We start from the raw sequence: 22,936 nt of genomic DNA, 5'->3' as shown, positions 1-22,936 counted from the left end.
TATATATATTTTTTTATTAACAACATATCAATACAGAAAGTACATGGGGGAACACAAGTGTATATATAAATAATATACAAAGGACAATTGTGCTAGTGGGTACAATGTCAGGACCTTAAGGGACATACATAGAATTCTAAGTGTAACAGCTTTTTTGTTTTTTTATCTTAAAATATAGTTCAATTTATTTTTGTAAGGTAAGGAAATATGGTGTTTTGTTTGTAAATTTGCATTTGTGAATATGGAATTTGGCCAAAAGAATAATGAAATGATAGAAATAAGTTGAAACAATTTTATGTCAATCGTAGGTAAAGAATCCAAGCAGTACATCTCTCCACAACAGTGTAAAATCTTCATAAATGTGTTCAATTATAAATCTATTGATGTCTTACCACAGATTCCTTACATGAATACAATGCCAAAAAGGATGCAACACCATTTCTGGTACAATTTGATTTTGTTTTTCTTAAACTTCTTCATGTAGTTGTTGGCAGGATCATATTTATGAATAATTTTAAAGGAAACTCCCTTAATTTTGTTACCAAGTAGGTATGTGTGTGGCAACATCCAAACTTTTTTCAACAGATATTATCAATAAATCCATTCCAATACAACATCCTGCTGAAACAACATCCTGCTGAAACAAGGTTCGTATCGCTCTGTTGTTGATTGGACCAAAAGAGAAACAGATCTTTCCTACTGATGAGTCAACAGGGTCAATAGAAGGTAGGCTCTGAGGGTCAGGTCTTGACACGTTCCTGAATAATAAAGCAACACCTGAGGGAATGGCATCTAAAACAATTGCAAAATCTTTAGGTGTTACATGGACCTTGTAAAGTGATAAGAATTCCTTATAACTAAGTTTTAAAAAACTCTGCATTTACAAGTTGACTCACCAATAGGATATTATTTCAGAACCAATATTCTAAAAACAAATAAGTATTTTATACAATATATCCCGATTATTCCATATATATGTGTGGAGAAAAATTATGCTTATAAATTAAGAATCATGACAAGAAAACCTGCTGATGAAAAGCAGAGAGTTTCACTGGAACTTGGTCAATATTATAATTGCAAACCAACATGATGTCAAGGCCACCAAAAGTAGAGAAGACATGAGGAATAACATTTCACAGAAGTGGGTCTTCTTAGGAATTGTTTTATTCAATTCATCTTAAAAGTATTGAGGTAGTAAAGTCGAAAATTCAGCGTTCATTGCAGTGTTCTTTACAACAGTTTTCCTAACGGAACGGGTACGGTTTCTCCACAGAAAGTTGAAAAGCATCTGGTCTCTCTCTTTGCTTATTTTACCGTCAAGATATAAAGATAAAGCACCATATGTTAGCCTAGAGATACCTTCAGCCTTGGTTATTAGGACTCTTCCTTTTAAAGATAAGTCCCTCTGTAGCCATTGATTTAGCTTCTTCTGGTCTTTTTTAATAAGAGGGTTAAAATTTAGTAAGCCTCTAGACTTCTGATCCTTAGTAATGTTAATTAAAAAAAAAAAAAAAAAAAAAAAAAATTCACCTTTATTTAACCAGTTAGGCCAGTTGAGAACAAGTTCTCATTTACTACTGCGACCTGGCCAAGAAAGCAAAGCAGTGCGACAAAAAAACAACACAGAGTTACACATGGGATAAACAAAAGTACAGTCAATAACAATAGAAAATCTATATACAGTGTGTGCAAATGGAGTAAGGAGGTAAGGCAATAAATAGGCCATAGTAGCAAAGTAATAATAATTTAGCAAATTAACACTGGAGTGATAGATGTGCAGGTAGAAATACTGGTGTGCAAAAAAAGTAAACAACAATATGGTAGTTGGATGGGCTATGTATGGTGTCCAGGGCACAGCTGGGAGCTGAGGGGGGTCTATAACAGGCAGCAACAGGGATAGAGTTATTTCTGGAGAGATTCATTTTAAAAATTAGAAGCTCGAACTGTTTGGGCATAGACCTGGAAAGTATGACAGATCTTTGCAGGCTAACTCCTCCCCCTTTGGCAGTTCTTTCTTGATGTAAAATGTTGTAGTTGGGGATGGAAATCTCAGAATTTTTGGTGGCCTTCCTAAGCCAGGATTCAGACACGGCTAGGACATCAGGGATGGCGGAGTGCTAAAGCAGTGAATAAAACAAAATTAGGGAGGAGGCTTCTGATGTTAACGTGCATGAAACCAAGGCTTTTATGGTTACAGAAGTCAAAAAATGAGAGCCCCTGGGGGCACACAGGGCCTGGGCTAACCTCTACATCACCCGAGGAACAGAGGAGGAGTAGGATGATGGTACGGCTAAAGGCTATCAAAACTGGCTGTCTAGTGCATTGGGGACAGAGAATAAAAGGAGCAGATTTCTGGGCGTGGTAGAATAGATTCAAGGCATAACTTATGGTAGGGTGCAGGTACAGTGGAGGTAAACCTAGGCATTGAGTGACGATGCCTAAATATTTAAGTTCTTATTTCACTGGAATACCATAATATGAAAGTGTCACACAATCTTTGACAGCCATGAGTTCACATGTATTAATGTTAATATATAGACCAGATGCTTTGGAAAAGGATTGTGTCACATTGATCGATATGGGAATCTGACGAGCATCTTCCAGAAAGCATTCCTTCCTCCCTCCCTCGCCCCTCAAGTGTATACTCGTCAGACGTCATCAGAAGTGTCCACTTAATTTGAGGGCTGAGGGGATAGGTATGTCTTTTAAGTGTTTGGACCGCAGTCCTTAAACAACGGTCGGACATCTTGAACGCAGTCTCCTGTTCTTATTATACCAAGAGAGAAAGAGAGGCGAACTCCATGGAAAATTCTATTCACTTTCAATGTAAGGGCTGTATTGGCATGGGAAACATTTGTTTCCATTGCCAAAGCAAGTGAAATACCACTCTCCAGCAGGTGGCGTTTTTGTTTTTGTTGCCCACCAAGCGAGGAGTTTTTGTATGGAGGTCAATGAGTGACGAACTTAGTCAACAAAAAAAGGAATAGTTTATTTTCAACGTGAGGTTTATTTGATCGAATAGAAGTTTCGTAATGCTTAAGTTGTTACTCGTGTACTGATATAAGTAGGACACGTGATATCCCGGAACTTTTAGAAAAAACACTTTATATCGGAGTTGTGTCGATATGGCTATGCATGTTCATGTTATGAGGCTAGTCAGCAAAGTATCGCTCTCCATTGAATACATGCAGTCACGTCAACAACCCTCATCGAATATTCAAAAAAGAATTACAATAATGAGATGTATCCACCAATCCAAATAAAGGATAAGAGGAAGTAAGATAATCCGCCGTCCCGCTTTCCTGTCAACGACTTCCATTGTTTAGGGCGGAGAAACATGCAATCTTGTCAGTATATCCATCATCTTTGTATTATACCTCAGTGGTTTTCACCCGTGTCTACTTAGTTTAATGGTTGTTGTATATAGGCACGAGCCACACCCTCCTCGTCCCTGTTGGATGAATCGCAGGTGGGGACGTCCAATTCAATGAACGCTATTTCTTTGTGATTGACAGTAAATGATGATTATGCCATATTTACTATTTCTAAATAATATAACATTCTGAATTTGTTATTATAAAATGTATATATTGATGCATTCATCTGTTTAATCATTCATTTCTTACAGATGCATCATATTTTTTAAACTGTTTTAATCCTCGTACCCACTACATTCTCCATTAAAGTGTTGAATTGTGTCTCATTTCCTACGGTTTAAAATGATCAACTTGAGAATGGATGGAACATCAAGGTTTGGATTGCACTTGATTTTAATATTCTATATGTGGTTTGGGGTTCCACATTGTGTAAGAACAGCCAGATAGCCGGGGTATCGGGCTGGTCAGTCTTTAGCCAGTGGGCCTGTCTAAATTGTAGTTTTTTCCCCCAAAATTCTCTTTAGTTGGTTAATAGCGGGGGCCACGGATGTGCCGGTATGTAAACACCTGGGCCAATTTCTGGTCCCAGTCCGTTCCTGGATACCCCCATGTGACCTCCCATCCAGATTAGTGACCCAATAACAGATGACTCATCACAACTAGCCTTTAAAATGCAACACTCCCCACAGTTGGCCATTGTTGGTTGCCTATAGGTGTGTGTTTTCCTCTATATGTCCAATGTTTACCAATCAGAGGAAGAAGATGGCTGATATGATTTAAGTGTGAATGTTTTAAACATAGGTATGTTACAGGTAGAGTATAGGGAGAGGTGGGTAAGGTAGGTCACGCATAGGTGGATTACAGACCGCAAAGATGCATACAATCCATCAAAGATGCTTTTACACCAATCATCCACAACACCATGGACTGAATCAAACCAGATAAAATACATGGCAGACCAAAGTAATCAACAGAATTGGAAACCGATCGATATGATTGAATCTCATTTATTTCCATTGGTTTGGAAATGTAGACAGTTGATACAGTACGGGACATTGTGTCTGTGGCCAGTGGTCTTAATGTCCAGGCAGTGACTGGGTTTGCTTTGGTAACACGGCCGCATCGTTATGGTAACATGATACAGTTATGATGGCAATAGGTTGAGACAGGGCCACTGTATCAATATGAACTGGCTGAAGTCAGTGAGAATAGTAGAGAGGCCTAATATACAACACATTACAATTGTGGACAAAAAAAAAAAGACAAAACCGCAATACCTTTTTAAACCATACTGTGCTGGCTTAGATATTGTCTTTTCTAGCACGGTTCCAGCAACAATGGTGATTGCGTAACCAGGCCAGCTTTGCTCGGCTCAGTAGTGCGAAACGGTTATAGTGGTGATTCCCAGCAGGATTGAGGTCAATTATATTTCAATTTCCAGTCATTTCAGGAATACACAAATATTCAAATTCTCTTCAATGCTTTGCAATGAGGAAAATGTGAAATTTGAATTTGGTTTACTTTCTGAATTGGCCCGACCCTGATTCTCAGCAGTTCAGGACCACCATCCATTTACTCTCTGGTCCACTTTATGGCCCAGCCTGCACCTCTCCGTGCGGAGCAGCGCTCCACGTCCTTCTCCCTATCCAGAAGGAACTCCCACAGCAGCTGGTTGACCTTCTCCGGCTGGTCCTGCTGTACCCAGTGGCTGCACCCAGGGATGGTGTGCAAGGTGACGGACCCCCGGGCGTAGGGCCTGGTGCCCCCAGACATCCCCTCTACCAGGATGCTGTCAGCCTCGCCCCAGATCAGCAGGCATGGCACCTCCACCTCCTGGTGCTTGTAAAGGGCGTTACTGGAATCATATTAAATATACAATAAAAAGTTCTATAAAACATATTGGTTTTACGTATTTTTTCCTGGTCCAAACAAACAAAGTACTGGTATGCTGTTTTCTTTCTATATTTCCATGTCCATCTTTTGTATATTTGTATTTTTTGTGGTGATTGCAGGAACAAAATCACCAAGGTGGTGATTCAGTGTCAGATACTGTATGTTGGTGGGAAAAGTTGAATTCTACACACAAAACTGCAAATCAAACTTATTCTTATTTGACAGTCCACATGTTATCATAAAGGATATTGAGGCGGTTAGCTATATATTTCTGACCTGAGTAGTGAGCGATAGTAGTTGAGGGGTGCGGTCAGCCCGCCAGGTTGGGACAGGCGGTAGAGATACCCCTCGAGCTGAGCTTCAGTCAGCCTGCGGGCACGGTTCCTGATGCCACCACGACCCCCACACAGCAGACTACGCACCAACTGGACACAAAAACACAGGAGAGGATGAGAACCATGGTACTATGACCTGTAATCATGAAACAAAACAGGGTGGAGGACTCAAGCAGACCGTATAAATTAGTTTTACATGCAATTCTATGGGAGGACAGGACCTGGGTTCAAATAGTATTCGTTTTCTTTCAAATACTTTGAACGTACATGCCTGGAGGGGCAGATTTGCGGGTTTTGTACTTTTGGGACTATTCCATTGCACCATGAAAGCTCGATAGTGTGTATGAATGTAACTATACGAGTCATAGAAGAGAAAGTGCCTCTATGCTGGTGTGAGTTTCTTAGACACTACCTTGAAGTCCTCCAGTGATAGAGTGAACTCTGGGAGTGCAGGGAGCTGGAAGAAGCAGGCATGACCACAGCGCAGGAGCTCAGAGGGTCTCCTCAACACTGCATCTAGGTGGAGAAAAGAGAGATCACATTATACATAGCCAGTTAGGACATTTCCAATATACTTCTATTCTCTGGAAAAACAAACTATACTGATCGAGCATCGAACGGAACCTATTTTAAAGCAAGTCTATAGATATGGTACGGTTCAGTACCCATAAGGGAAAGTAATAGAACACACACATGCAGGTACACACTCATCATTACCTAGCCAGGAGGCAGGGTGCGGTGCGTTCATGATGACCAGTCGCTGCACCATATCAGGCCTCTCCAGCGTGAAGTGCCAGGCCAGCATACCGCCCCAGTCATGGCCCACCAACACACAACTGGTGTGGCCTGAAATCCCAGAAGAAACAATAAACCGTTGAACCTTTGAGGCCCATTGAACTCCTTTTGGTTCTACAGCACCATTTCTTCTAGTAATGTAGGATATTTACTACTAATTTCTCCCTCTGTCGTAGACAGTGAAGTCTGCATACATAGCCTGCTGTATATCAGGGAAATTCAACTAATGGCCTTCAGCCCTCAAATACTGCTGGTTTTCTTTTTTAGTTGATAGTTCATTCCTTGTACGGACAGACCACACACATCTGGTGTCCCTGTCCCAGTTCCCTGATTAGAAGGATAGACCAGCAGAACTTCAGCCCTCGAGGGCCAGCAGTTAAATAGCCCATATGGTATACCGAGGCTAACACGTGTAGTGTACCTAATTCATCAATGGCGTCCCTGATATCGTAACAGAGTTTCTCCAGAGAGTAGTCCTCTAGCTGGGAGGGTGCGTCAGAGTCGCCACAGCCACGCAGGTCCATTGCCACCGTGTGGTACTGCCCACTAAACCCACACAGCTGGTAGCGCCACGAGTACCTGAGATAGAGATAACGGGAGAGAGGATTATTACTTTGCTTAAAGCTGGCAGGTATAATTGTATTATGATATAGTTATAATGCGTTGTAAAACTTGTCACTGGCATGTACAGTGTGTCAGGAGATGTGATAATGCTTTATAATGTAATAAAAAAGGAGTGGGTGTGTGTATGTTACCAATTCTCTGGGAATCCATGAAGGAAGAGCATTAGAGGCTTCCTGCTGTCTCCCTTGGTTACATAATGGAACCTCAAACCAGAGCTCTGTGATAAAAAAGGGAGAAGAGGGAGATGGGGGGGATAGATAGAGGTGAGAGGAGGAGATGGAAAGAGAGGAAGACGGCAGAGAGAGAGGGAGAGCGATAACAGCTGCTGTGCTTTCCATCAATCTGGGAATTTGAAAGTGTTTGGCAGAACTACCCTGTTCTTTTTACATAGTTGTCGGTCCTCCAGCTTCTAATATTAGAGTAGAGTGGAGATAGATAAGGTTGAAACCGGTGTGTATCCCAAATGGCACTCCATTCCCTAGTTAGTGTACTACTTTTCACCAGGGCTCATAGAGCTCTGGTCAAGAGTTGTGCAATGGGTCCTGGTCAAAAGTCGCGTGTTGAGTTACATTTGGGATGCAGACAGGGAGGTGGAGTGGGTGATCAAACTAAAATTAGGTACAACCCCTCAACTCTTGCACACATTAGTCAACTGAGCAATTGTCAAGACAGATAAACAGATAGCCTAATGTTGTATTTCACTTGAAAGACCCATTGATATTTTATTTACCCCGCTATCCCACCCAAACATATTTGATTTTCATATGTTTTATGGAAATCATTAAGTACTCACCAATTGCTGACTGCAATAAAATATAAAAGTAGCAAATGTTTTCCCGACAATAGCGGTGTTTTTCTCTCTCAGTCCTATCTATTCTTACCCTGCCCCACAAGTAGCCGTGTTTGCCCAGAGTGGGATCACGCAGACAGGCGGGCTGCTTCTTGCGGACTGTCCATTGGAAGGTCCCGTAGGGGTCTTTCAGTGCACGCCATGCGATCCGGGTAAGAACCAGTCCGGCTGTGATTCCAGCCGTGCCATATACAAGAAACCAGTACAGCACAGACTGAAACCACAGACACAATCTGGTCGGAATCAGGAGAAGGTCCACGATCACGGAATTGCTCATTGCTTGCCTCCTTATTCTAGTTTTGGACCGCAAGTTTAACAGGCTGTGAGTGCGTCTGCTGTGTGTCTGTTGGGAAATCCCCAGTGGCGCGTCCGCTTCTTCAATTTGACTTATTGGAAAGAGCGTACCTTTCCCGCCTCATTTCAGTACCCGTAGGGGGAAAAAAACATTATTTCACAGGTGTAAAAATCACATGATTTCACATGTGCAATGTCCCCATGTTTTTGGAATACTTCGTGATATTTCTCAGGAAGTTTCACATGTGGATTTTCACGAGTGATCGCAACCTTTCACATGTGAAATCATGTGGTTTTGGGACACTTCACATGAAGTTTCACATGGATTAAAATGTTCACGATGCCTTGCAAAGTCATTAGATTGTCCACAGAACGTCACGAAATAGCCAGTGTTTTCCACGTACATAGGCTATTTGACATACATGATTACATTGTGTATGTTTATTTACACATTATTTATTATTCAACATGTCCTCAACCTGGGAGTAAAACTCACAACCTCTTGGATCACAGCGTTACGATCTTCCTGTAACGCCACCATGTATGTCTGTAACTGATTGATTTCAGTCGTATTCCAACACTTTCGACTTCAAAGTCAATGTCAACTTTATGTAATATACTCAATAAAAACGATTTCAGTACCTCTAGAAATTATTCACACCCCTTGACTTTTTCCACATTTGTTGTGTCACAGGCTGAATTTTAACGGGGTCACACACACAAAATACCTATAATGTCAAAATTGAAAAGTGTTTTTAGAAATGTTTTGAAATTAAAAGTTGAAATGTCTTCAGTAAATAAGTATTCATCCCCTTTCTGATAGCAAGCCTAAATAAGTTCAGGAGTAAAAATTTGCTTAACCAGTCACATAAGTTGCATGGACTCACTGTGTGCAATAGTGATTAACAATTTTTTTATGACTACCTCATCTCTGTACACCACACATACAATTATCTGTGAGGTCCCATCAGTTGAGCATTGAATTTGAAAACAGATTCAACCACAAAGTCCAGGGAGGGATTCCAAAGCCTCTCTAAGGCCACCTATTTTATTTTACCATTATTTAACTAGGCAAGTCAGTTAAGAACAAATTCTTATTTTCAATGACGGTCTAGGAACTGCCTTGTTCAGGGGCAGAACGACAGATTTTTACCTTGTCAGCTCGGGGATTCGATCTTGCAACCTTTCGGTTACTAGTCCAACGCACTAGGCTACCTGCCGCCCCTATTGGTAGATGGGTGAAAAAAAGCAGACATTGAATATCCCTTTGAGCATGGTGAAGTTAATACACTTCACACGGGTATCACTACACCCAGTCAATACAAAGATACAGGCGTCCTTCCTAACTCAGTTGCCGAAGAGGAAGGAAACCACTCAGAAATTTCACCATGAGGCCAATGGTGACTTTTAATGGCTGTGATAGAAAACTGAGGATGGATCAACATTGTAGTTACAATACTAACCTAAAATGACAGTGAGGAAGCCTGTACAGAATAAAAATATTCCAGAGCATGCATCCTGTTTGCAACAAGGCACTATAGTAATACTGCAAAAAAAAGAGGCAAAGCAATTACATTTTTGTCCTGGTATGAATACTTTCTGAAGGCACTGTATATGCTACAAATGAGGAAGCTTCACTTTCTCTCTCCCTCAAAAGTTAATATCCCTAAGAAAGTATGGGCTAGTTTTACAGATAGATTGCACCAGTACTGTAGTACATTGTACTCTAGTCGATAAATAGTCCATCCCCGACATCACAGAACCAAATGTAGGACTTCACTAAGGAAACCAGTCCAGGGCCCTTATTGCCATAATCCAATGCAATGAAGAAAAAATACCAGCATTTTGTTTATTTTTTTATTTTCTATAAAAGAGATGAGTTTACTCCATGATCATAACAGATTTAATCATTGACCTCGACAGACCACTCACATACCAAACAATAACCGAGGAAAATGTTACACAAAACCCCCCAAAAAACAAAAGACCAAAAATGTAACACAAAATAAAATACCTGAATAAAGCAAACTCTGCTGAGCACATTCTGAAGAAGAATCCATATTTATGGCACATCATGTCCATCAGTTACCATGGGGATAAAAATAGGGTATTAATAAAAGGCTTGAAGGAATGAAAAAGTATTTGACCTTTTCATAACTTGTCTAACAAAACAAAATTATATATAGGCTATTCATATATGGTGGACTCCATCAAAATGATGACTGGCTTTAGCAAAGAAACTCGTTCTCTTGTAGCATTTTGTATATTCATCTTCATCCCCATTTCAAATGCTTTTCTATAATGGGGCACATGCGTCCCTGCGCCACATACTAAAATCATACATACACAGTCATCCACACAAACGTTCTGACACACAAATGCTAAAGTGGCGCGGCAGAAACAGGTCTACTTAAAAATGTACTGATTGAATGAAAATGAGAAAGTAGTCGAGTCAAGTGTACACTCATACCACAGAAGTCCAGCTAAAACTAGATTTAAACCTGAATATCGTTAAATGGGTAAAATATAAAATGCTGACTTTTCCTTTGACTTTTTACACAAGCTTATCCTAAATCTCCCTCCCTTCCCACCCGTACATACTGTATCCACCCCAAATGTAATATATGCCAACTAGAATCATAGAACAATACAGGCACTGGAGAAAAACACCATAAGAGAAAACGCAGAGGACAGGGTCAGAGGTCAACCCGTCGTGACCCTCGACCTGTGACCCCCTCGCCAACTCCAACAACAGAATTATAACTTACATGTATCCACTAGAATCGAACAAGAAAAAATGATAGAAATCAGAGCTGTTTTTGTAGGGTTTTCTAGAACATTTTTTTTGTCATATTTATTTCTCGTATTTTTGTACGGCTAAAAGTTTCCCTCTGATTAATTGTAGTCATAATAATAACAACAAGACTCATGCACAGACTAGCCAGGAGGTGGAGCTCTTTTTTGGTCTCTGCTCTTAGCATTACTAAAGTCTGGAGGGTGGAAGTTCATCCCAAATGGCACCCTATTTCCTATATAGTACACTACAGGACCCCATGTGCCCTGGTCAAAAGCAATGCACTATATAAGGAACATTTTGGATGCATCCTGGAACTAAAATCTGTAAGAAGTGTCTCATCTGTTCTTATAAAGAGCCCAATAAAGTTGCAGTTAGAACTAATTATGTTTTGAGGTTTGCCTCTCACCGCATTCCTTGTCCCCAAATGACATATAAAGTAGAGTGGCGGGCTCACTACCAGATTAGAACCCTTTGGATATGTTCCAACAACCATACCAGCACACCACTTATTTTGCATGTCCAATACATTGCTTCATTCTAAGTCATATGCTAGTGTGTATAATGTAACATTATTTAAAATTTTAACTAGGCAAATTCCAGGCCAATATACAAGCAAGGAACAGGGAGGAATCAACACAGTTTACAAATCAAACAGTTCAGTAATAGTTACTGATCCTCTGGTTCAATAGTTAATATGAATCAGCTGCAAAGAGGAAAATGCCATTAATGACCACTTTCCTAGCTGTCTCCTAACGTAATAATACACAATACGGTGGTTACAGTGATGGTGAACTCAGATTCAACCCAACCAAGACATAGCACTAGAAACAGCTGGACTCTGGCTTCATCCAAAATGGCACCCTGTCCCCTTTATAGTGCACTGCTAAACTAGTGCACCAAGTAGGAAACCAGGTGCCATTTGGGACTGAGCCTCTGCCTCTAGTAGTGATCAGACTGTTTCGCTCCAGCTTCAGATGAGGAAGAAAACATGAAATATGAAAACTTCAAATGGTTCTTTAATTAATTAACACTTGTTGGAATAATGCATATATTAGGTTTTATCCTCTTTAAAAAAACTACCTAAACGCTTTGTTTGAAGAGGGGTGACGAGGACACGGGGGAAAAAAATCTATTTATATATTAAGAAAAAAAAACACGTTATATGAACAAAGAAGCATTTTTTTTTTTAAAGGAGAAGTGGGAGGAGTTCAGCATTGAAAAGGTAATGGTTGTTTGGCATAGACAGTGGGGCAAGTGTGTTGGTGAGGGAGGGACAAAAATATATACAAAAAAACCAAACAAATAAACAGTAATCATAGAATAAGAAAATACCTCTTTACAGTAGATCCTACATAATGAAAAAAGTCATCTGCACTTAATTCTGCTTTCTCCCTCCTCCCACTGCCGGCAGACTGTTCCATACTTTGTTGTTACTGATTTGTTCATAGGCCCAGGCGAGGGAGAGAGAGGCCTATCTAATGTACGGTCTGTGTGTGTGTGGACAATGGACAAGAGTGAGGCAGAAGGCAAAGCTGTACTGTACCTCCTCTCCTGGAAAAAACACATGTCAGAATTTGAAGTCCCTCCCCCCTTATACACACACGCCTGTCCCCAACATTTCCTTACATGTGTTCTCTCTAACAAAACAAAAAACAGATCACATAAAAATATTTATTCTGCCTCTCCTCTTATCAGACAGACGTCTGTCTGGCAGTCTATATGAACACCCCAGTCTCGGTCCGTAGATACGCATAGGTACTTTGTTTCTCAGAGCATTTCACCGCTGCTCTGTGTTTCCGTTATCGTCTTTCACTTCCATTTACAAGATTGTTCTCCTTCGCTCTGTCCCGTGTGAAAGTATCAAACAGGTGTGAAATTACATAACCACCCGGAGTCCTTTCCCTCATGTCTTGTTGCCAGGGGCAACAACAAGGGTCAAATCCCCAGAGAAACGACACCAAACGTGGTTGAAAATATCCTGTTCATGTCGCTCCTTCAATGTGGCATCTTACTTCCAGAGGCTGCATAGCAGAGCAGCTAACAGCCGAGTAGCTCGCCAGTCTAGCTGAAGATCACCCTCTCTGCTCTTGAGGGGAGGGGGGGGGGAGAATTGTTTAATTCACATCCTGTATCTTGGTTCATTAAACCCCCCCCACCTGTGATGTCATACAGAAGATTCCATTTCATAAGAAATGTTCAATTCCATATTCATTATTCTGTGATGTGTTCTTTTTTCAGTGTTAAGTTTCTGGGGGTGCTCTCGTCATCAGAACAAGTTCTCCTCAAAGATAGCCATCAGGTCGCTTTGGAAATTCATGTCGATGGTCGCCGCCATCTGGAGAGGGGAGAGAGATTGAGGCGTCAGAAGAGCTGAGAGACTGAACATGGCATAGGGACTGATCATAAACTCACTGACACCGCTTTTGTGCTTCTCCCCTTCTGTCAATTCCCAAAGACATGGATATGTAAAATTGTTTTACAAAATGCAATACACGAGACAGGACAATTAAGGACATGCAATAGTCAAAAAGAGACATGCCAACTATGAAACATACAGGACAATAACCCTACAGTAACAAACAAATAACCCAATCCCCCAACTATTAGCGATGGGGATTTTTTTTAAAATTCAGTTACATATCGGGATTTGACGATATACCGTATCGTTTTGACAATTTCGCAATATTATTTTTGCACTAGGTGTCTGCATCCATTATTTGTCCTTCCCAGCCCTACCAACTATGTGGGAAACTAGTCTCACCGCTTCTCTCCTCCTCCTCTCCTGCTCGCGGCGTCGCGCTAGCTCCCTCTGCTGGTCCTGGGCTGAGGGCTGGGGCGGTGTGGGGGCCTGTGGGGGCTGGGGGAGGGCAGCGGGCTGGGCCTGGGGGGCTGGTGCCTGGGGTTGCTGCTGGGGCTGGGGGGCCTGGATGTGTTGCTGCTGCTCCAGACGTCTGCTTCGAGGCTCCTCATGAATCCTCCTCGACTGCTGCTGAGGCTCCAGGACATCCTCATCATCCCGGTCACGACCCCTGAGAGAGAGAGACGAGTGAGTGTCACAAAGGCTTGGTAGCTAACGTGGAATGTTCTTTCTCTCGACAATCCCGGATCCGCAAGACTCAGAACAGCAAAGTGAAACTTCATTTGACAAATTTGGTTTGCTCACACACACAGAAAATGCATTGTCAAACATCGATGTTGAAATACCAAAAGAAACATTGAATGCAGGGTTGAAACACCGAGTTTTTGAAGACAACCCAACTGTAATCCTCACCGTAGTTTCTCCTGCTCCCGGCGCAGTTTGTCCCTCTCAGCCTGCTCTGCCTGGGCCTTAAGAGCCTTCTCCCTCTCCTCTTTCTCCCGGGCGGCCCGGCGGAACTGCTCGAAGCTGTCGCTAGACGACTTCACTGCAGACAAGGGCGCTGACGTGAACTTCTGGGCCAGGCTGGCCCACGAACCCATGTTCTTCAGTTTCACATCCTGACCGACGGATAGATGGAAAGATAGACAGATGGCGACAGACAGAGAGAGTGAGACAGGCAGATGACAGCGAGGGAGGGGATTGAGGGAGAGCAGATATGTTAGTATTTGACTCATCACATACCCAAACTATTGAAACGAGTGGCTATGATGGTATTCTCATAATAAAAGATAATATACAGAGTATACCAAACATTAGGAACATTGAGTTGCACCCCCCCATTTTGCCCTCAGAACAGCCTCAATTCATCAGGGCATGGAGTCCACAGGGTGTCGAAAGCCTTCCACGGGGATGCTGGCCCATGTTCGCTCCACTTCCCACAGTTGTGACAAGTTGAGAGGATGTCCTTTGGGTGGTGGACCATTCTTAACACACCCAGCAGCAGTGCAGTTCTTGAAAGAAACTGGTGCACCTGGCACCTACTACCATACCCAGTTCAACGGCACTTCAATATTTAGTCTTGCCCATTCACCCTCTGAACAGCACACCCACATCCTCCCCTTCATCTTCACCAGTGGTCACCAACCTTTTCTGAGTCAAGATCACTTTGAGTCAAAACGCATGCCGAGATCTACCGCTCTGATTTTTTATTAACGTGACTTAAAATGTCAGCCTATGCAACATTAGCCAATTAAACAGTTCTGTAGCAATGAGTTTTGCGCAGTAAGCTACAGGCCCAATACATTATCACCGCATACTGGCTTTGCTTGAATTTACCTGCCAATGCTTTGTAGTCTGGGACATTTTTTAAAATTCTAATTCAAAATTTGAGGTAGGCTACATGATCCCACCGGTAACAGATCCATTGTTGTATTACTTGGGAGGCACAGCACCACGCATCTGATGGTCAGTGTCAGCGGAGGGAGAGAGCAGCAGACTGAGGGTCTGTCTCTCAACATCCCCCCCCCCTCTCCCTTTCCTCCACTGACACTGACCAAAAAGGGACACTCTCTTCCAGATGATGGTGAAACTCAAGTCACACCGCATTATTTCTGCCTCATGCACAAATTCATGTTGTTACTCCTATGAACAGAGAAAATCTAATATTCCTTGACATTAAAAAAGACCCAAGCCGCTAATAACAACAACACAAGCCCATAGATACACTTTCCTCCTCATTCATTACTGCTGCAGTGCTTGTTGTAGCGCTGAGTGGAAATGGGAAGAACGCGCATTTTATGGCTTATAAAAAAGTGTTGAATACAAAGTCTTGACAGTGCTGAGTGAGAACTTAAACATGAACTCAGTCATAAAAACAGCAGCTCTTTGATGTGTTCGTTAACAGTCTCTCTCTAGTCATGGTTTTAAACGTCCTGAAATCTCACAGTATCAATTTTGCTGTGGCTTTCTTTTATGCCTGCTACGTTACTGCAGACACTGTCATCTGCGCAATCTGATTGGCCAGCGGTGGCATAGTGCACTTGATTTCCTCTCCAGGCCCACCGGGAAGGCAGAGTTAGTACCTTCAGACACATGAAATGGCAACAGTTTTCAGCTGCCCTGTGCGCCGGGTAGGCATTGGCTGCACCTACCACCAACAGCCCGAGACTAATAAAAAAAAATTATTAACAAGACTTTATCATTTGTTTTTTTACAGACATGTTTGGAGATCGACGAGTCGATCGACCGGTTGGTGTCCACTGATCTACGGTGATTGAAGTTGATTTAACAAGTGACATCAATAAGGGATCATAGTTTACACCTGGTCAGTCTGTCGGGGAAAGAGCTTCATGTTTTGTATACTCTGTATTACATTTACATTTGAGTAATTTAAGAGACGCTCTTATCCAGAGGAGCAATTAGGGTTAAGTGCCTTGCTCAAGGGCATGTCGACAGATTTCTCACCTAGTCAGCTCTGGGATTCAAACCAGTGATCTTTCAGTTGCTAGGCCAACATTCTTAACCACTAGGCTACCTGCCACCCATAGGTTTACAATACGGTGTATGTGTGTATGGCAACGTGCTGCTCTGTCTTCCACCCACCTGTACCTTTTTGGGGGCGATGGGCGTTTTGGGCTCCTGTTTGAACTTGTCCTTGTCTGGCAGGGAGGAGGAGGAGGAGGGAGGACCGCTGGGCTCTGAGGAACAACGGATGACCGGCCGAGAGCTGTCCATCGACTTCACATCTGATGCACGTAAACACACACAAGGAATACAGAACATGTCAAAAAGAAAGACATATGTGCTCGTTTGTTTTACACACAATCACGTTCATTCTTATGGAACGTGTGTCTGTCTACAGATGAGCACTATTCCCCAATACTGTTCTTCCACACACAGTACAGCCCCATAAATAGTATACCCACAAATAAAACACACTAGGCTGTGCAATATGGCCAAAATATCTGACTGTATTTTATGTTTTTGAATCATAAAAGTTCTACATTTGCTTTATGAGTAGTTCATGACCCCATGGTGGCAACACATACATTCTAAGTGTTTTTAAATGGGGCTTTCCCCGTTCTGATTCGTTTTATACTGTTTAATCAAACTTAAACCAACATTTATTTGGCATATTCATCCATTTCTGCATTTCCTGCAATCATTGGAGATCATTTCCACACTGCCACATAGGGCTGCACGATATGATATGGGCAATAAATCTAGGCTTTGTTTTTAACCAAATGTTGACTTGCGATTTAGATCAAAACACTTTGAAGTTGTTTGAATCATGGAAATATAATGATTATTCTAATTCTATAGTTCAAATATAATAGTAGGTACTTTGAATACGGTGTTTGACATGACAACGAATGAAAATGCCAAGGAGTTATTGTGACAGAGTAGAAACCAAAGTGTTGGTCAGTGTTTCCCAGGGAACCATATAATCTTTGGCTACATTGAACGTTCTCCTTCTTCATGTAGCTAACATTCATGGCTCGCCTATTCCTTTTTGATTTAGAAGACACTGATGCACAAACATGCAGATTTAGGCCTACACTAGCACCGAAATCAGGTTGTATTAGCTAGCTACATTTGTTCTGACGCAGAACATTTATTTGCTAGCCAGCTGACTAGCGATTAGCATTAGCAGCTAAGACGATTTATTTTAGCCAAAACTTGCCAACAAAAGACAAACTAGCTGGGTGCAGACTAAGAGAAACTAACAGTGTAATTGTAAAACCTTTGTGGATTTATATTAAGGAGCGAAGTGGAAAGCAGCATCGCTGTCATCGACGTCTTGTTGCATCTGCTGCATTGACTATGCAGACTCAAGTGGCCTCGCGGTCGAGCAACAACTGCACAACTGTCACTTGAGTGACAGGGGGCGGGGGCTTGCTGAGAGAGTGAGAGCAACGACTCAAGTAGCGGAGTAAACTATAAAAGATGACGTTACACACGGCGGAGTGGCGTATTTAACAAACCAAACATTGAAATACCGTTATAGAAGGTAAAGTAAAAACCCAAACCAGTATATAGTAAAATACAGTATACCGCCCAGCCCTCACACACACACAAAGTTTTGTATTGCTATCCTTGTGGGGACCAAAGAATTGATTCCCATCCAAAATCCTATTTTCCTTAACCTAACCTTAATTCCAAACCCTAAACCTAAAATAAATAAAGAAATCCTTGTGGGGAACGGCAAAATGTCCCCACATACGAGTGTACTCACTCTGCTGTGCGTGGCCTGGTAGAGAGGGCTTGCTGTGGCTGTCTGGGTGTTTGTGAGGGTCTTGTCTCATGGCTGGGCTGAAGGGCTCTCCTCCTCTCATCACCGGAGAGGGAGGCAACTTCTCTTCTTTCAAGGTTACCAGGGCCGGGGGCGCACGCTGCTCCTTCAACACACAGCACACGGCCGGACAGGGTTAACGGCACATTCTGGAAGATGTTCTGCTCTTCAATGGTCGTTTCGATGAATGATATACACCCATTAAAAACACTCAGGATTGTGGCTTAAGTGCTTGCTGTCCCTTCAACAAGCACATAGAAATGCAGGTTAACACGTACATTCCTCTCTCTCACACACACACACACACACACACACACACACACACACACCACACACACACACACACACACACACACACACACACACACACACACACACACACACACACACACACACACACAGAGGCTCTATCGAACTTCACACGGCACAACCAGACAAGACCAGTGATTCAAATATTGTGGTTTTCATTCAAATACTTTCAGCTTTCGTTTGAGCCTGCCTGCAGCACACTTTTTTTTATAGGACTAGTCAATAAACTCCATTGTGCCAGGCAAGCTCAAACAATCCAGCGAAGCTGTAGTACTTGATAGAAAACATTATTTGAATGCGCGTTTGCAAAACCGATCCAGATGCAGACTGACAGAAATAGAGACAGATACACACGCGCTACTCACTTTCTTGGGCTGCAGGTTGTGTGGCGGAGACTGGTGCGTTATGGGGGGATACTGGGGGAGGTGGGGGGAATGCATCATGATGGGGGAGGGGTTCTCCCTTAGGTGCCCTGCAGGCAGAACAGAGGGAATGAGTAGAATCACCATTTAGTCGGATTCAAAACCTACAGCGCAGTGTCCTAACATACCGAAACACACGACGGTCCAGGTCGTCTCTTTTGCAGTCACGCTGTTTAGATTGCTATGTTATAATAATGTAGTTCCTGAGACACTACACACTTTCTCCAGGTTTTGAGAGATCTGAGGCCTTTCAACCAATATAATCAACACTTGAGTCTCACCACTGTTATATGGATCAGCCTTGATCTGTCGAGGGGAGGGGTGTTGCTGTTGCTGGATGATGTGCTGTGCTTTGGCGGAGGACTGCATTGACCCCTTGTGTTGCCCTGCAGCGGCCTGCCTGTCTGACTGACCCGTCTGCTGTGCCACCGGCCCCTGGGAGGGGTAACCCATCTGGGCATGCTGCTGCAGGTGGCGGGCTACTTGGTGCGGGGGTAGGATCTGGCGCGAGGGGGGGATGGGCTTGGACTGGGGCTGGGGGGGCTGGACTGAGAGCTGGGGGGGCTGAAGAGAGGAGGTCTGGGAGGGCTGGACCTAGGATAGGAGGATAGGATCAATTTAATGTCCCAGAGGGCAAATTTTTACCAAGACACAGAGTGACTCTGTATAAGAAATAAACGTACATTACACACACAACAAATACAATACAAATATTATATACACATTATGTGGACCCAAAGAAGAGAAGCTGCTGCTTCTGCAAAAGCTAAAAAGGGATCCAAATAAACTAGGGCTGATATTCCTGTTCTGCTAAGCACTCAAAATGTAATGAGTACTTTTCGGTGTCAGGGAAAATGTAAGAAGTAAAAAGTACATTATTTTCTTTAAGAATGTAGTGGAGTAAAAGTAGTCAAAAATATAAATAGTGAAGTACAGATACCCCCCAAAAACTACTTAAGTAAAAATACTTTACACCACTGGTAAATTTTATGTTTTCATATTTTTTTTTAAACAATTCCAGCCAGAATAACCAACTGTTTTTGGCAAACTCTGATAATACTAGCTCCCTGCGAATCGACATCCCTGTGTTTTGAGAGAAATGTCTGAGTTTGACCGGTGTTGCGGAAGAAAACAATAACTGATTCGATAAATTGAACGAAGTGCTGCGCATAGCCTATATACGAAGGAGCGAAATGTAGCAACACTCACAGTGAATGCTTTCGTTCATATGTTTTGTAGAAATGGATTGATTATTGCCAAACACATCAGTACAAAATAATATGCCTATTTAATGTAACCCTTGCTGTTAATAGATTGCAAAGCAGCATACAACTGACGTAAACGTTTGGAAATTAGAAGTTGACTTTCGCACCCAGAGCCTTAAAAACGCATCTCTACTGCGGATTGCTAAAATATCCTAATGATTATGATCACACTTCCTCAATTTAAATATTATGACAACACTATACCCAAATATGGTTTGGTATGGTTTAGAAACTTGGGAACTAAGCTCGAGTTAACAGTGCAGCCCTGTTATCACCTGGGCTTCCATCATAACTCTCAATTTATAATTAAAAAATAAATAAAAAAATTAACAGAGTTTGGAGAAAAGTAATCCCGTCTGAATCGTCCTCTGTAATAATGGACATTCTGGAGTAATAATTACGTAACCAAAATTGTCTAGTAATAGAAGTCCCCTGCGAATAGGGCTTAGCCTAATTGTCTAAGCAAATTGAGGAGATAGCAAACCCCAACTTAATTAGGTCTATATATCAATAGCCTAACTGTTAAATGTGCCTGGCTTTATAAATCATCCATATATACAGTACCAGTCAAAAGTTTGGACATCTACTCATTCAAGGGTTTTACTTTATTTTTACTAGAGATCCAAACTATGAAATAACACATATGGAATCATATTTTATTTTTGAGATTCTTCAAAGTAACCTCCCTTTGCCTTGATGACAGCTTTGCACACTCTTCCCATTCTCTCTACCAGCTTCATGAGGTAGTCACCTGGAATGCATTTCAATTAACAGGTGTGCCTTGTTAAAAGTGAATTTGTGGAATTTCTTTCCTCCTTAAAGCGTTTTAGCCAATCAGCTGTGTTGTGACAAGGTAGAGGGGGTATACAGAAGATAGCCCTATTTGGTAAAAGACCAAGTCCATATGATGGCAAGAACAGCTTAAATAAGCAAAGGGAAAGGACAGTCCATCATTACTTGAAGACATGAATGTCAGTCAATCCTGAAAATCTCAAGAAATGTGAAAGTTTCTTCAAGTGCAGTCGCATAAACCATCAAGCGCTACGTTGAAGCTGGTTCTCAAGAGGACCACTGCAGGAAAGGAAGACCCAGAGTTACCTCTGCTGCAGAGGATAAATTCATTAAGAGTCAACTGCACCTCAGATTGCAGCCCAAGTAAATGCTTCACAGAGTTCAAGGAACAGACACATCTCAACATCAACTGTTCAGAGGAGACTGCGTGAATCAGGCCTTCATGGTGGAATTGCTGCAAAGAAACCACTACTAAAGGACACCAATATTAAGAGACTAGCTTGCACCAAAAAACACAAGCAATTGACTGACTGGTGGTAATCTGTCCTTTGGTCTGATGAGTTTAAATTTGAGATTTTTGGTTCCAACCGCCGTGTCTTTGTGAGATGCAGAGTAGGTGAACCGATGATCTCCGCAAGTGTGGTTCCCACCATGAAGCGTGTGATGGTGTGGGGGGTGCTTTGCTGGTGACACCGTCTGTGATTTTTTTTTAATTCAAGGCACACTTAACCAGCATGGCTACCACAGCATTCTGCAGCGATACGCCATCCCATCTGGTTTGTGCTTAGTGGGACTATCATTTGTTTTTCAACAGGACAATGACCCAACACACCTCCAGGCTGTGTAAGGGCTATTTGACCAAGAAGGACAGTGATGGAGTGCTGCATCAGATGACCTGGCCTCCACAATCACCTGACCTCAACCCAATTGAGATGGTTTGGGATGAGTTGGACCGCAGAGTGAAGGAAAAGCAGCCAACAACTGTTCAGCATATGTGTGAACTCCTTCAAGGCTGTTGGAAAAGCATTTCAGGTGAAGCTGGTTGAGAGAATGCCAAGAGTGTGCAAAACTGTCAAGGCAAAGGGTGGCTCATTTGAAGATTCTAAAATGTATTTTGATTTGTTTAACACTTCATTGGTTACTAAATGATTCCATTTGTTATTTCATAGTTTTGATGTCTCCACAGAAAAACGAAAAACCCTTGAATGAGTAGGTGTATCCAAACTTTTGACTGGTACTGTTTCTAAAGAAATAAGACAGATCCTACTTCTGTTGCCCGTGAGTGTTTAATAGCCTACTGATTCCGTGTGCACCAAGCCTCATGAAACGGGCAAAATGTTGGATAAAGCAATTTCACAGATTTGGCTGTTTTTAATCTTTGCTGTGCTGTAATAAAGGCTTTACAATTTCTGGAGGGGTTTAGAACAGACTGGTATTACTTATTGTTTACCCTGTTCCAAACAGGAAGAAAAATTATATTGTAATCTTACAGCACCTGTTGGTCACGTATAACATGCACGCAGCTCTCGCTCCTATACCCTCCTTTCTCTTGATCTCATTATTACAATAATTATTATGATCATCATTATAAAAAGTAATGTCGTGATTCTTAGTAGGCTTTGTAGAGTAGCCTTGTACAACCACTATCGAGCTGTAGGCCTAACAGCGCGTCCTGTTTAGTCTTAATACCGTAACTTAGGCCTGTATTTAGGCCAATATATAGTCTAATGTATCAATCAATCATTTATTCGTTCATGCCATCACACAGCATAAGAGACGTTCATGCTTTGAAATGCAATCAAGCCTTTTAGTTTTAAAATTAAACAAAGGGAGCTTTGAATAATTAGCCTAAACAAGAAATAAACCGCAATTCAGGAGCTGTTTTTAGTCTGCTGTAATAAAGGCTTTATTGTTATTTTTTTCTTCGTTAGAACAGACTCTCTGGTACAATTATTTAGTGTTGTTTACACTGTTCCAAATGAACAGAAAAAAAAATAATAATCTAAGAGCAACTGTTTGGCACACACACTAC

The 22,936-nt window shown here is 42.0% G+C and overlaps 2 protein-coding genes across 7 annotated transcripts in view; both read right to left on the bottom strand.

Moving 5' to 3' along the window:
- Positions 1-4,368: 4,368 nt before the first annotated feature.
- On the bottom strand, positions 4,369-8,269 carry unm_sa33314 (un-named sa33314). Its single transcript, XM_014192705.3, has 7 exons — positions 7,906-8,269; positions 7,156-7,241; positions 6,822-6,979; positions 6,323-6,451; positions 6,018-6,121; positions 5,547-5,695; positions 4,369-5,232 (listed from the first exon to the last, which is right to left on the bottom strand). The coding sequence occupies exons 1-7, from the start codon at positions 8,149-8,151 to the stop codon at positions 4,950-4,952; spliced, it is 1,155 nt and encodes a 384-aa protein (XP_014048180.1). The 5' UTR covers positions 8,152-8,269; the 3' UTR covers positions 4,369-4,949.
- A 1,742-nt stretch (positions 8,270-10,011) lies between these two features.
- Positions 10,012-22,936, bottom strand: part of LOC106600922 (bromodomain-containing protein 4) — a 67,625-nt gene continuing 54,700 nt past the window's right edge. For 4 of the 6 annotated variants that reach the window (XM_082973603.1, XM_082973604.1, XM_082973601.1 and 1 more), the window contains 7 exons: positions 19,129-19,441; positions 18,791-18,897; positions 18,060-18,222; positions 16,427-16,569; positions 14,237-14,442; positions 13,727-13,994; positions 10,012-13,300 (listed from right to left, as the gene is read on the bottom strand). In XM_082973603.1, the coding sequence (XP_082829729.1) occupies positions 13,232-13,300; positions 13,727-13,994; positions 14,237-14,442; positions 16,427-16,569; positions 18,060-18,222; positions 18,791-18,897; positions 19,129-19,441 (1,269 nt within the window). In that variant the 3' untranslated portion in view covers positions 10,012-13,231. The remainder of the gene's footprint in view (positions 13,301-13,726; positions 13,995-14,236; positions 14,443-16,426; positions 16,570-18,059; positions 18,223-18,790; positions 18,898-19,128; positions 19,442-22,936) is intronic. The other 2 variants (XM_082973602.1, XM_014192710.3) reach the window with 2 other exon arrangements.

This window comes from Salmo salar, chromosome 03 (genome assembly GCF_965601325.2).
Source record: "Salmo salar chromosome 03, fSalSal1, whole genome shotgun sequence".
Classification (NCBI taxonomy): Eukaryota; Metazoa; Chordata; class Actinopteri; order Salmoniformes; family Salmonidae; genus Salmo; species Salmo salar.
Note: the sequence above shows the minus strand (reverse complement) of the source record. Positions and strands in the feature narration are given on the sequence as shown.

Coding starts and splice junctions, on each gene's coding strand:
- unm_sa33314 (XM_014192705.3), bottom strand. CDS start 8,151: ATGAGCAATTCCGTGATCGTGGACCTTCTCCTGATTCCGACCAGATTG. Junction 7,242..7,905: donor ACGGCTACTTGTGGGGCAGG/GTAAGAATAGAT, acceptor TTTTTATCACAG/AGCTCTGGTTTGAGGTTCCA. Junction 6,452..6,821: donor GGACGCCATTGATGAATTAG/GTACACTACACG, acceptor CTGGGATTTCAG/GCCACACCAGTTGTGTGTTG.